This window comes from Hibiscus syriacus, unplaced genomic scaffold, assembly GCF_006381635.1.
Source record: "Hibiscus syriacus cultivar Baekdansim isolate YM2019G1 unplaced genomic scaffold, ASM638163v2 tig00111588_pilon, whole genome shotgun sequence".
NCBI lineage: Eukaryota > Viridiplantae > Streptophyta > Magnoliopsida > Malvales > Malvaceae > Hibiscus > Hibiscus syriacus.
In genome coordinates, this window is record NW_024063130.1 from 106,877 (window position 1) to 122,455 (window position 15,579).

Below are 15,579 nucleotides of genomic sequence, written 5' to 3' on the forward strand. Positions count from 1 at the left end.
AGGTTTGAATTATATAAGCTCTGATATGTTTTGTAAAACCAATTGATTTTAATTAATGTAGAATATTCATTTTCTTAAATGATATATCTAAATTTTAATCAATTGGAAAAAGAAAAAAACATTTGAAAAGTCAATATGACACCTCGGACTTGGATCCAGGTCGGATACTAGTTGAGGGTGTTACATTTAAATGGTATCAAAGCTAAGGTTTAGCCGATTCTAGGCTTAAACTGAAGTTAAACGAGTTTTAAAATGTGTACATGCCAATACAAAGTGGGAAATTTCTGATATGATAGTGTAAGGAGTATGTTGTCTTGCCAATAGAATAAGATTAGTAAGATATAGTAGAAATCTGATTATGAGATTTTTCAAAGAAAAGTAAGGTGACGAACCTGATGGTGATAGCAATTCACCTGCCCTAGCCAGGCAAGATGAAGAGCGGACACCTCAGGAAGTGATTTTGATAATCAAAGGTTGTTTTCAGAATGTTGGAGACATGTTAAAATAACGTTAAAGAGTCTACATTGTTCTGAAGTGAAGAAATTAGATGACGTAGTTTAGTTACTATGAGGACGAGTTGAAGTATAGTGAACAGATGTTATCATGAGAATGACAAAAGATTCAGTGATGTGGTTATTAGTTTAGAAAAGTTTGATAATAAGGATCTTGGTGATAAGTTTATCAGATATATGAAGCTGAAATTGTAATGTGTATAGATAAGAGTCTAGTTTGATAAGTAGAGTGAATTGTGGTGAAGTTAGTTTAAATGAAAATGATGTATGTAAATGATGTGTGGAGGGCTTGTGCCTAGATTAAAAGAGTGCGGCGTTGAAATTGTTCATTTTTTAAAAAGTGGTTAATTATGTTAAAGTTCTAGAGAGAGCTCAGAATGATTAAAAGAACTAGTATTTCATAGAAATTAACACTATCGAATAAAGATAAAGATTATGATTTTCAAATACAAACTTGGTTTGAATCAATTGTATTCCATGTTAAAAGATCAAATTCGGTGAAAGTCAGACCTACTTAAGTAGTAAAGTATGGCATTGGAGGATTAAATAAGGAGTTAAAGATAGATATGAAGTTAAGTTTAGATATGAAAGTGGTGGATTGGATTGAAAGTTCTATTAGGAATTATATAAATTGAAGAAGAAGAATTATCTAAAATGGATCAAGTGATGTAGATATTGTTTTGAAGAGTTTTAGAATGGGTACATCGATGATCAGTTGTAAGACAAAGGAAGTTGTAAATTTTTAGTTTAAACAAAAGAAATTACATGTTGTATGAGAAAGAATACGGATTTGATAAGTTAAGTAACTAGTGTTGAGTTAATTCCGATTGGAGAAATATATATATGAATGGTTCAATGAAGGTTTACACTCTAGATTGAAACAACTGGTGCTGACTAACAAAGTTATGTGGAAGTAAGTGTATTAGAGTTAAAGGATTCGAAGATGATGTCAGGGTAAGATAATCAAGTATGGTGTGGATTTGGATATGTTTATGTATGTTGATCATGTAAATGTGATGTAGTGAATGAGATAAGGATTCAGATGTTTGAAGGAAGTTAATGATTGATAGAAAAGTTTAAGATGATAAAAAGAGTATGTGTATAGTGATTCGAATAAGGATCCTGCAAATAATAAGGTTTGAGCAAGTAATGTTAACTATCAAAGTTATAAAATACGCTAAAGATTGGTGATCAGAGATAAGTATAAGTGATATGAAAAAAGTATATGAGTTTGAAGGAAAAGACATGACCCATGTTATAAGGAGATTTTGATTTCTGGAAGAATAGTTAGATAAAAAAATTTAAGATCGAGTTAAAGTTTCAAGGATCAAGTATGACAAAGGTTATATTGAGGCATAGATTATAAGTCTGATTAGAAGTAAGAACGGTACGTCAAGTGATATGAAAGATTGTTTGATTCTGCAAATTGTATGTCTTAATCATATAAGATTTAAGGTTATGTTTCTTGGTCAGGTAGACGTAGTCATAGAGATGAAGAATGATTTATATGTATTAAGGAAGTTTAACAGCAGTCAAATGACGAGGGAATAAAATTTTGGTTATTATTGCTAGGTAATTAGAGATTGATGAGGAAATTGATTGATTTATGATTTTGAATAATAAGAACTGATGTTACTGTCTACATAATAGTGACATGATATAGATGTATAAAGGAAAAAGGTAGTTGGAGAATTGAAGTAATAAAAGCCAAGTTATTAATGATAACACGAAAGATTAATTGAGGACGAATTAATTTGAGGACGGGTAGACAATATATTCATCTATTAGTGCAGTGAAAATTTGAGGACGAATTTTCTTAAAGGATGGGAGATTTGTAGCATCCCAAAGCAGGGCTAGTGACTAAAATGTAAATTTTGAAAACTTTGTGCTCAATTTTGAAACTAGTTAAAAGTTCAGGGACTTAATAAGAGAATGTTGATGATTGGATTGATTAGAAAAGCTGGAAGGATGAGAGATTATAATAGTCATTTCATAAGGAAGATTTTTATTTTCCTTTATAAAAGACATAAACATGTGGAAATGAGGGAAAAAGAGAAAAGAGAAATTTGGAAACTTTGCTTCTTCTTCTTCCTCCTCTCAACGTGAACTTTGTAACTAAGGTGAGTTTGATTTTTCTGCTGGTTTTCTTTCAATTAAGGATTGGTTTTGATTGATAGAGCATAAGGAAAGACTATGGAAACTTAAAGGGGTGTAGAAACTAAAAGAATGATAAGTTAGGAAAGATTAAAGATAAGAAGTTTATAAGTGAAATTTTGAAAGAGGGTTAGTAAGTATAATTTGAGACTAAAATTGACTTGTCATCAGCTAAATTAAGAAGTATGAAGTGATAAAAATGAATTTGGAACATGTTGATTTATTTGCTTGATTATTGAATTCAAGTATATAGGTGGGATATTGGATATTAGGATGGGTTAAAGTGATCTAAATTGATTAGAATAAGTGTAGTTAAGCTTAAAGGACTTAAAGGAGGTTCTAATATAAGATATAAGTAAGTTTGGGTGAATTTTTTAGATAAAAGATGAATTCTGAGCATTGGGTATCGGTATTGTTCATCGAGTACTGATACTTCTAAGAGAAAAGGGTCAAAATTTGAGTGAGGATATTGATACCATATGAATGAGTATCGGTGCCATATGAATGAGTATCGATACCATATGGCAGAAAGTTATAAATTGTTCATGGGGTATCGATACCTAAGAAGGTAGTATCGATACCAAGGGTACCGATACCATAAGATCAATATCGGTACCAGGTTTGAAATAAGGATTTTGAATGCAAAATGGGTATCAATTCCAATGCTTGATATCAATACCACAGTTAGGGAAGTATCGATACCCTACAGGGTTACCGATACTACTCTAAGTAGAAAAGAGAATTAAGTCTTTCTTTTGGTCTAAGAAATTAAGGATTGAATTATAATAATTGGAATGTTGATATGTATATAATATGTATAATTGTGTAGTTATCAATCGAGAACAAAGTTCGAACAAGTCAACAAGTATTAGTCATCGAGAAAAAGATAAGAGAACGATATTGACTAGTGAGGCCAAGTGAGTGCATATTAGTTAGTATATGTTGATGAATGAAAATAGGACTTGCGATAAGTTTATTTCCTATATTAGAATGCATGAATTTATGGTTATAAGTATGTGAATGATATGATTTGTATGTATGCATGATTATATGTGTTAATATGTTCTTGTATGTAATGATATGATTATAAGAGATAAGTCATGTGACAAGACATATGTAATACATGAAAATGTAATATAACCTGTGTATTATTGATGGGCCATATAGATATATGACGATAGAAAGACATAAGGGAACAAACTATAAACTATATGATAATGAATTACGAGACTCTATGAGAATAGTTTATAAATTAGGTGACATGAACATAAATAATTATACGAACCTATAAGATAAACGATATAGGGAAGCTTTATATACTTAACGGAAACTATGATATAGGAGTTATAGAGTAAAGAACTATAAAGCTCGATGAAAAGATTATAGGAGTCGTGTGGAGCTGAACTAAATAAATAGATTAACTTAGTATATAAATAATATGAGATAAGTGATATAAATTATATGTTATGGTATAGGTTACATGATCTGTATAAATTCAAGATAGTGTAATTAACCATGTGAACTGGTATAAATAATTATGTGAGTAAATGGAAAAGTGAGATAAGATAAATAATATTTACTTATATGATAATATGAGATTATATGAACATGTAGTATAACTTTCATGAGGAAGACTTAGGTGTTATATGATTTAGGCAGGGAAATAAACCTAAGTTATAATTTTGTTCAATTATTGTATGAGATGAGTATATAACATTACTATATAGATTAGATGAAAGAGTATACATGAATACATGTGTAAGTTATATAGTATTGATAGGACACATGAGACTACATGTCTATGTTATAACGTAAGAAAGTGAAATAAGTCCAATGATATTGAATTATGTGAATATAGTACATGTGATAAGCAATATGTGGCAATGAGATTGATGGTTACACGTACATATGACATGGAACAAAAAAGAAGAAATATGTGATTATAAGAGAAATAATATAAATACATGAATAAATGAAGCATAATAATAGTGTCCATATTATGTGATAAGAGAGCTAGAGGTATAGTTGGCATGCCAAGAGTCGAGCTACGTGGTCCTTCGGGACATATATGTAATCCTTTGGAACATATATGCACTACTTCGGTACACTTATTTGATCCATTAGAATATGTATATGATTCTTAAGGAGTGGTCCTTCGGGACATAGTGGTCATTCGGGACAAATTCATATGCCAGTAAGTGGAAATTATACGAGCTGTGGTGACAACATATGTGCACAACCTCAATATACTTACATATCTTTAGTTCCCATATGTACACATGGGCTAATGAAGAAATAACAATAAAATTCGTTATGTATGATTTATATGCTTTGTGCTATGAAACATGTTACAAGAAGTATATAATGTTATGTGTGGTTCTTTGTGAAAAGATATGGGTTCTATATGGTATACAGAAATAATAAGAACAAGATCATATGTTAAAAAGATTATTAATAACAATATAGGATGATGATAAAAATGTGGATGATGATATATGTGCAAGTGGATAATTGTTGCATGATAAAATATAAGTTGATGTGTGTGTATCGTTTGGTTAAGAATGACTAAGAGATAAGATTTGTAATTTAAAAGGAAATTATTGTACATGTATATGTATGAATTGGTATATGAATTGATAAGATATTGTTGTATTTAATGTTCATGCATTGTTAGAGGTTAGAGTTACATCATAAGCTGTATATGCCTCACTTTAAAAGTCAATGTGACACCTCAGACTCGAATCCAGGTCAGATACGAGTTGGGGGTGTTACATCATATATGGCAGAGCGTCTGGTTGGCACTGGTTCATTTTGGTGGTCTTTCAGGAACAAAATTATCTTGGTGTAGCAATCTTGTTGTCTATTTTCCTCTTAGTGTTTGCATTTTCTCTTAATGATTGCATTTAATATGAGTTTTTATCCCCTTCGAGTTTTAGTAACCTTTTATGTTATGATTTAGGCTAAGTGCTTGGAGACAAGTAAATTTGTTGCTATAAAGAAGGTTTTTCAGGACAAAAGATATCGGAATATGGAACTCCAAAATATAAGTATACTTGACTATCCAAATGTCATCCAATTGAAGCATTGTTTCTTTTCAACCTCGAAAAAGGATGGCCTCTATATAGTTTCAAAATACTACAACATAATAAATAAGCATATGCTGATTGTTTACGTGTAGCTTTATACATATCAAGTAACCTTGACCCTTTCTTGCTCTAACTAAATGTAGTGGGTCACAAAATTTTACTAATTTGAGTTTATAACAACTTGGGTTTATATTCTCCGTGCATGTTGTGACAATTTATATTTCTTTCCTTTTTGTAGATTTTTTGTGCTCTAAATTATTTACATAACATGCTTGGTGTTATGAACTCAAATCAGTAGATTTTTGTTTTCTTAGCATCAACCTCCAACTTATTAAAAAAATACGAAAATTACTTACCAATATATTTTGAGGAGTGTTGGTTGACTATATCTCTTGTCCCTTGCCTTTTTTTAGTCTTCTAATATTTTTGTATATTTTTTTGTAGCTTATAAGTATATTTTTTGAATGAACTATAATATGTATTTTTATGGAGCGTTGGTTGATCGTGTTGCTTGGCCCTTGACTTTTTTTAATGTGATGATGTTATAAAGTTATTTTTCTACAATATGAGAATAGTTCTTTTTTTCTTTTCTGAGGACATGTGTTGTAGTTGCTATATAAAATGAGCCCAATTTTATACATGATATTTGGTTTCTATTTGATATAATGTACGGGTTGGGCTGTGAAGAATGTTTAACAATCTGTTTTTTCTTGGGTCTCAAACAATCTCATATATGTCAGGCCGTATGGTTGGTACAGGTTCATTTGGTGTTGTCTTTGAGGTACAAAGTTATCTTAGCATAGCAATCTTGTTGTCTATTTTCTCTTATTGTTTGCATTTATTCTGAGTTTTTACCCCTTCCGAGTTTTAGTAACCTTTTATGTTATGGTGTGGGCTAAGTGCTTGGAGATAGGTGAATATGTTGCTATAAAGAAGGTTTTGAAGGACAAAAGAAACCAAAATATGGAACTCCAGAATATAAGTATAATTGGTCATCCAAATGTCATCCAGTTGAAGCATTGTTTCTTTTCAATCACAGAAAAAGATGAGCTCAATCTTAACCTTGTTCTGGAGCGTGTTACAAAAATCGTTCATAGTTTCAAAACACTATGGTAGAATAAATCAACATGTGCTCATTGTTTACGTGCAACTTTATAGATATCAGGCAACCTTTACCCTTTCTTGCTCTAGTTAAATGTAGTGGGTCGTAAAATTATATTCAGCATTGCTGTTGTGGATATGGTATTACTTTTGTTCAGCATTTGATCACAAGAGGTATATTGAAAAGTGTGAATATGGGGAACATTTTCAATCATTGACTAGACTATATGATCGAAAAACCAATACTCCCGAGTATGTTACTTCAGAATTCATTCTTCAGGTTTTTTTCTGGGATAAGTGACACTACCTAAGTTTAAGATGATTGTCTCACCAAGTGAATTTGCTGATAAATCCTACAAGGTAATTACCTTTGGAAAGAAGGCTGTTAATGTTTACTCAGTTTGTCTTCCTTTTTTTCTCCTGTAAAGATGAGGTGTTAGTAATTAGTTTTTTGGTTGGAAAATTTTTGTTTAACATTGAGGGAGTTGCAAAATCTAACATTATTTACTTTAAAGCTTTTGGTTGACATTGTCTAAGTTTGTTTTAATTTATAAAACGTAGTGAGTATGGTGGTTTTTCCTCTGGCTATTGGTATTAGCATGTTATGGTGTACCGTTTTTGATTTCATATGTACTATAGTTTAATATTTAGCTTTTTTTAAAGCACTCCTAAAATATTTGTACTAAAATATATATATTGATAAACATGTATCAAAATTTAGGTTTTATATATTAATTTAAGATCAAAACTATAGATATCGGCCGGAAAGGTGGTAAACATAGATGCAATTTATCTTAATATGCTATTATAGTAATCTTATTCTAAACAGGTGAGTGCCTTATTGTGAAGGTGAATGGGCGAAAACTGCCCATAAATGTGGAAAAAAAGGAAAATTAAAATGCAGCTGAGTCCTACACAATCCTAAGATGGATTGTGAATGAGTGCTAAACTACACCTTTAAAGGTACACGTGAGTGCTAATTCACTTAAACAAAGCGAGTGTGGATTGTGAAAATAAAAATAATAAATTAAATTATTTAAAATTAATTGAAATTGAGTTAAGATTAATTGAATCAGACTTTGGATTTGAGTGTACCATCACCAAAATAAAGAATCCATCAAACTAATTTAATGATGAAAAAAAGTGTTATTTTTTCTAATAATCTTAAATTTAAATAATTGTATCTACAAAATATGTATACGATGTTATTGACTAACTTTTTTAAACTAATATTGTATGATATAATCATTGTGTACTATTAAAAAACTGTAGTTGATAAAGAGATAAGCCCACAAAGCAAACTTCCAAATGGGCGTCCAAGGCTGATACTCCCAAATCCCAATTCATTTTTCCACTTCAGAATGACACAGAATTGTTCAAAATGGCTTCGTCTCGAATGTAGCACATATAACCACGCTTCTTCTCTTCTCTACTTTTCTTCCCGCTCTACTTTTCTTCCTCCAAAGGGCTCTCTCTCAACGTTGCCTCAAATGAACCCCTGATTTTCCTTTTTGTTTCTTGAGAAAACCATTGAGGTAAAACCTTTTCAACTGTTAACTGATTTGATCGTTGTTTTTAGTTTCCAATAACACACGGTACTTCTGAAAACGGTCCAAAACATGCACAAATATATAAATTTTTCCAAGTTCCCCACAGATAATCCAATTCTTGAAACAAGAAACTGATTTTTTTTTGCTTGCTGATTTAAGATTCTTCTCTACATTTAGAGTATATTTCTCATTAGTCTTTGATCATATATATTTATATGCTCGGTAGCATTATCTTAAAATGAAGGAAAGTACACTGGATCAGCAATGGAGTAGTAAGATACTGTTAAATAAAGCTAGATTTAATCAATGGGTATTCCTTTTTTTCGATTTTATGTTTGGTTTATAATCGGATGCTTTTTGGTCTTGCATTTCTTGTCATTATCTTATTTTGCCGAAAGGGTATTTTTATCTGTGTTTTTCACTTTGAAATCTTTATTGTTTTTAATTGATTGTGTTGATTCTCCATATTAGATGTTGATGATCAATTTTGATAGTTAATGAAGGAGACATGCTCGCCTTGAACCCTAAGAAACACGGCAAAGAGAATCCTATATGGACATCTTCGTTTCAAAGTGTAAGGTACCCTGATATTGAGGGTTCAATGGGGGACCTTTGTTACATGGAAAATGTAGCTCAATTTTCTAATGTTTCGAGTGAAGCTAATAGTGCGACAATGGGCACAACCGGCGGCGAAGGCGTCGCTGAAATCACGGACGGTATAAAACTTATCGAGGAAGATATAGAAGCAGCTTTAATTCTGATGGAACTATCAAATGATCGTTTATGTTTGCTTAAGACTAAGTTGCAATCACCAGGAAGAAATGGAGCCTGTTTTGGTCAGCGAAACCAGACCAGAACGAAAGTTGGCGGTGAATGTATGTGCAACGATGCTGTAAGAAAATTCGGAATGAATTGTTTGAAGCTGAAAAAGACGGCAGGACGGAGATACATTTGCGTCAAGACTGAAAAGGTCCTTGATGAAAATGAACTGCCAATTTCTTCCATGAAGAGAAAGAAACCGTGTAAATCTTCCTTGGGGAAATGTGGTTTAAAGGAAGTGAAAGCTCAACCTGGTTCCTTTGGAGGATCAGAGGTTGCAAATAGTGTTCAAGAGCAGAAAGGCTTGATCCCGGAACCATTTGAGAATTTGCAATTCGGTTCAAGATGCCCCACTGCTCACCCGGGGAATGCTTTCTCCATCATACATTTCCTTTCCGCCATTCGCACCGCAATGATTACTCCGTATGCAAAAGATGAACCTTCAGCATCAAGCAACAATTCTGCTAAAAGCAATCCTGAAAGCATTAGCAGATACCACTGTCTCACCATGTCTGAAATTGTTGAGCGAGTCAGATTGAATCCAGGGGATCCTTGCGTTCTCGAAGCTCAGGAGCCACTTCAGGAGTTGGTTCGAGGTGCGCTTGCTATATTTTCGTCAACAACAGCACCCTTTGGTGGAAAGGGCTGGAAGGCTCTCACTGTCTATTCCAAGTGTGACAAGCGTTGGTGCTGGATCGGTCCATTATCTATTAAGCCACGCAATGATATGAAAGAAGCTTTATCGTCCGAAGCTTGGGGTCTTCCAAGCAGGACAGTTCTGAAATTAGCCAACTGCTTTGCAGATTGGTTGAAAATTGCTCAAGAGTCTCTTCAAAAGATTGGAAGCCTCCCTGCACCACCATTGACATTGATGCATAAAACCTTCAATATAACGGAAAGATTAAGAGAAGTCCATCCTCGAAAAACTGTAGCTACCATCAGTAGATGCCCCAAAGAAATAAGGGATTATTTCAGAAAGGAAGAAGCTGTTAGGTACTTTGTTCCAGAGAGGGCCTTTTCTTACACTGCATTAGATGGTAGAAAATCCACAGTTGCTCCACTACGAAGGTGGAGCGGCAAGCCATCATCGAAATGCAGAGAACATTTTATGCTTAAAGCAGATAGACCACCAAATATCACAATCCTCTCTCTAGTGAGGGATGCAGCTGCCCGATTGCCGGACCATATGGGCACTAGAGCCGACGTTTGTGTCCTTGTAAAAGACTCGCAATACATCGTGGAAGAAGTCTCCGATGAACAACTCAATCAAGTTGTCAGTGGCGCCTTGGATCGATTACACTATGAACATGATCCATGCGTGAGATTCAACGTGGAGAAGAAGTTATGGTTCTATTTACACGGAGATAGAGAAGAAGATGATTTCGCTACTCTTTCGACAAAGAAACAACGGAGGCAACGATGAGTCCCATGAATGTATGTTACATATAGTTACAGCTTTTTTGCGCCTTATGTTAGCTAAATGCCATCTCTTCTGTAGTCTTGAGTTATGAGTTAGGCCAAAGTGAACAAATATGAACATCTCAAAACAAGTGCGTTTGTGGATGAAACTGTTATGTTCTGCTTTAGATTTGGACAGTTTGGATGTAAACAATTCTTATTTTAATTTTTTGGTTACTTCAGCTCGATATAGTTTCAAGTTCAAATAACTTTACATTAGTTCATGAATTGATTGGGTCAACTCGAGTTCGGTATACTTAGCACACCTTGGTTTTTACACGAAAGACATTCATGAATTGCTTTCTGCCATGAATATATTTAAATCAATTCAAAGGAATTCGTGCATCACTTTGAAACCTCTTATCTTCTTTCTTTTTCGACCCGATTCCTTTTTCTTCTAACAAACTAAAACTGAATCCTCCGAGAAAGAAATTAAAGAAAACATTGAGAAGTTGAGCCTCTAGAGTTTCATTGAAGAAACTTTGTGTTGGTGAATCTGAATAACCCAAAACCATCTTCGTCTCTCACCCAAGGTTTTTTAGAAGCAAATTCAGATCAATTTACTCGCCGAAACTGTTTCAATGATTTGTTGGGTTATTCAGATTCACCAACTGAAAATTTCTTACATTTAATCCAGTGGTGATGTCAATGCTATGAGTTCACGTGGTCAAAATATAACCTTCATGGTGGAATTCAGTGTCATTGCTTAACAATAAAACTGGGGTTTTCAGACACGTTTATGGTGGAAGTTCTTTGGTTACTTTCTATGGAAAATCCGGGGAGTTGGAGAAGGTTTGTAAGGTGGTCGAGGAAATGAGTGTGGGAAAAAAAATGTAGTTTCATGTACTACAATCATTGCTGGATTTGCACAAATGATTCGGCAACTTTGGGGCAAGGGAGAAGTACCCATTGTCAAGTCATTCAAATGAGTCATCATTCGTATATTTATATTTTCAATTGTCGTTATTTTTTGAGGTTTCGGATTTGAGCAAGAATGTTAGGGTGTGAGTGCTCAATATTAAATAGTTGAGAGTTATCTTTGAACATATACCGTGTGGATTCAGATTATGCAGGTGACTTGGATAATAGAAGATCTACGACAGGGTATGTGTTTACTCTTGGTGGAGGGCCTATTTGCTGGAAGTCTACTGTTCAATCTGTCGTGGCACTATCTACAACTGAAGCTGAATACATGGCAGCGGCTGAAGCTGCAAAAGAAGCTTTATGGCTTACTGGTTTAGTGAAGGAGTTGGGTGTTCAACAAGGTGGAGTTCAGTTGCTTTGTGATAATCAAAGTGCTATTCACTTGGCTAAGAATCAGGTGTATCGTGCTAGAACTAAACATATTGATGAAGGTTCCACAAGATCAGAGAGTTGGTTGCATCTGGAGAGGTTTTGTTTCAGAAGGTACATACTGATGAGAATGCCGCTGATATGTTCACCAAGCCAGTTACGACAGACAAGTTCAAGCATTGCTTGGACTTGTTGAATGTTTCGAGTTGTTAAAGAAGCAAGGTAACCCAACCCACATTGAAGTTTCCAAGGGGCAGGATATTCGCCAAGGTGGAGATTTGTTATGTATGGCTCATAAAAAGTCTCGTTGTGGGGTTACGAATTATGTGGGTTGGGGGTGTGGGGGCGCAGCCCCCGCGGTACGGTACAGGGTTGATTTTGTAATTATGTACCAGGGTTTTCTATTATAAATAGAGATGTAACCTAGACCTAAAATATCATTGAATAAAACTTCTAGCGCCGCCTAGGCACCGAGGACGTAAGCACATTGCCGAACCTCGTAAAATTCTCGTGTTCTTTCGTTTTCTTTACCCGTTTTCGTCAACAATTGGTATCAGAGCCAGGTTCCGATCCTGGGACCTGTGGGTTATGGGCCCACCACGCTTCCTCTGTTCTATAGGCTCGTACCTCTGTATCCTTGAGTTCTAAGGAGACAGGATTCCAAGTCTGGTTGTTGAACCGAAAGGAGACAGGATTCCAAGTCTGGTTGTTGAACCGAGGCTGTGTGATCAGAGCGTGATTACTGGTCTGGGTTGCTTACTGTTGGCTTACCTCGACCGCAGAGGATCGTTCTCAGCTCGCATCGTCTAGCTGGGATGGTCACATTTGACGTAAGCACATTGCCGAACCTCGTAAAATTCTCGTGTTCTTTCGTTTTCTTTACCCGTTTTCGTCAACAATTGGTATCAGATGTCAGGAGCAAAATTCGAAGTCGCGAAATTCGATGGTCAGGGTAACTTCGGATTATGGCAAACGAGGGTGAAGGATCTATTGGCGCAGCAAGGGATCTTGAAGGCTTTGCGACCTACAAAGCCGGCGTCGATGGATGAGGAAGATTGGGAAGAATTGCAGCAGCGAGCGGCAGGAACCATACGATTATGCTTGGCGGACGAGGTCATGTATCACGTCATGCATCTATCGTCTCCAGACGAAATTTGGAGGAAGTTGGAAAGTCAGTTTATGTCCAAATCCTTAACGACAAAACTGTATCTGAAGCAGCGGCTGTATGGGCTGAAGATGCAGGACGATCACGATTTGGCGCAACACGTGAATGTCTTCAATCAAATCGTTTCTGATCTGGCTCGGCTTGATGTGAAAATTGAGGATGAAGACAGAGCGATGATTCTGTTGTGTTCGTTGCCTTCCTCTTACGAACACATGGTGACTACTCTTACATATGGAAAAGAGACTATCAACGTTGAGGAGATTACTGCAGCCTTGTTGGCTCACAACCAGCGGAAGCAGAATGCAGGGGAAAGCTCTCAAGCCGATAGCTTATATGTCAAGGGTAATCGAGATCGTGGACGGAAGCCAGAGAAGGCAGGGTCCGGGAAGCGGAATTCCAGATCCAAATCCAGGGATAAGAAGACGATTCACTGTTACAAGTGCAAGGAGGCGGGACATATGAAGCGAGACTGTCCGAAGTTGAAAAAGCAGACCGATGAGAAGCGTGATGGCTTATCCAAGTCTGTGAACGTGGTCGAGGATGATACTTCTGATTGCAGTGAGGGTGATATGCTTTCTATTTCAACGACACAATTGACGGATGCTTGGATTCTTGATTCTGGATGTTCTTATCACATCACGCCAAATAGGGAATGGTTTTTGACATACAGGCCGGTTAATTCTGGTTCGGTTTATTTGGGTGATGATCGATGTTGCAATATTGTTGGTATTGGTGATGTCAGAATTAAGATGCACGATGGCTCCGTTCGGACGTTGAGTGGTGTTCGACATATCCCAGACTTGAAGAAGAATTTGATTTCCTTGGGCACTTTGCACAAGAATGGTTTTATCCCTAAGGCTGACGAGGATAGGGAAACCATTCGGATTGTTAAAGGAGCATTGACTGTGATGAAAGGCAAGATGACTGCAGGGAATATCTACAGATTGTTAGGGAGTACCGTTGCAGGTGGAGTTCACTCTGTTGAGTCCTGTGATGATACGACAAAATTGTGGCATATGCGCCTTGCTCATCTTAGTGAACGTGGTATGGCAGAATTACACAAGAGAAACTTGTTGCATGGTGTCAAAAGCTGTAAGCTCGATTTTTGCAAGTATTGTGTTCTTGGTAAACAGACTAAAGTCCGTTTCAAGACTGCGAAGCACACAACTCAAGGGATTCTTGATTATGTGCATTCTGATGTATGGGGGCCTTCAACGACATCGTCTTTGGGTGGATCTAGGTACTATGTTACTTTTATTGATGATTTTTCACGGAAAGTTTGGGTGTATTTTTTGAAACAGAAATCTGAAGTTTTTGAGAAGTTCAAGCTGTGGAAAGCTGAGGTAGAAAACCAAACAGGACGAAAAATCAAGTGTTTGCGGTCTGATAATGGTACGGAGTACACAGATTCACAGTTCCTACAATTCTGTAAGGAGCATGGGATTCAGAGGCATTTTACAGTGCGCAAGACACCACAACAGAATGGTGTTGCGGAACGAATGAACAGGTCGTTGAATGAAAGAGCCAGATGTTTGCGGTTGAATGCGGGGCTTCCCAAACACTTCTGGGCTGAGGCTGTTAACATGGCGTGTTACCTTATCAACAGATCGCCAAGGGCATCGCTGGCTGGGAAAGTTGCAGAAGAGGTATGGACTGGTCATGATGTTAGTTTTGATAACTTACGGATTTTTGGTTGTCCTGCTTATTTGCATGTACCTGCTGATGAGAGATCCAAACTTGATGCAAAATCGAAGGAGTGCATTTTTCTGGGTTACAAGAAAGGTGTCAAAGGATTCAAGTTCTGGGATCCAGTTGCGAAGAAAGTTGTGATTAGTAGAGATGTCGTTTTTGATGAACAGTCTATGTTGCAGCAGAAGCAAGACACGACAGTGGTAGATTTCGAGCAGTTTCCAGTTGAGAAACCAGAAACTTCTCAACCGACTTCTGGTGGTTCCACTACGGATGATTTGCAGGATTATAGTCTCGCCAGAGACAGGGTGAGACGGACGAATATAAAGCCTCCGAACAGATTGGGTTTTGAAGACTTGGTATCTTTTGCACTTACTGTTAGCAGTGATGATCCAGTTACTTTTCATGATGCCGTTACTAGTCAGGAAAACGACAAGTGGATGGCAGCCATGGTTGAGGAGATGGAGTCTTTGAATCACAATCGCACATGGGAGTTAGTTCCCCTTCCTGAGGGTAAGAAGCCGATTGGTTGCAAATGGGTGTATAAGAAGAAACCAGCAGTAACAGAAAAAGAGGGGGAGAAGTTCAAGGCTCGTTTGGTAGCGAAGGGTTTTTCACAGCAGAAAGGAGTTGATTATGATGAAATCTTTTCTCCTGTGGTCAGGCACACTTCAATCCGAGCAGTACTTGCATTGGTGGCTAGTTGGGATTTGCATTTAGAGCAGATGGATGTTAAAACTGCTTTTTTGCAT

The 15,579-nt window shown here is 36.0% G+C and overlaps 1 protein-coding gene across 1 annotated transcript; it reads left to right on the forward strand.

Annotated features, from left to right (window-relative positions):
- The first annotated feature begins 8,276 nt into the window (after positions 1–8,276).
- On the forward strand, positions 8,277–10,707 carry LOC120165717. Its single transcript, XM_039175176.1, has 2 exons — positions 8,277–8,388; positions 8,875–10,707. Exon 2 carries the CDS (start codon positions 8,912–8,914, stop codon positions 10,643–10,645), a length of 1,734 nt encoding a protein of 577 aa, XP_039031107.1. The 5' UTR covers positions 8,277–8,388; positions 8,875–8,911; the 3' UTR covers positions 10,646–10,707.
- The last annotated feature ends 4,872 nt before the right edge of the window (positions 10,708–15,579 follow it).

Bases quoted from the DNA above. Each gene is read 5' to 3' on its own strand.
- LOC120165717 (XM_039175176.1), top strand. From the start codon at position 8,912: ATGCTCGCCTTGAACCCTAAGAAACACGGCAAAGAGAATCCTATATGG.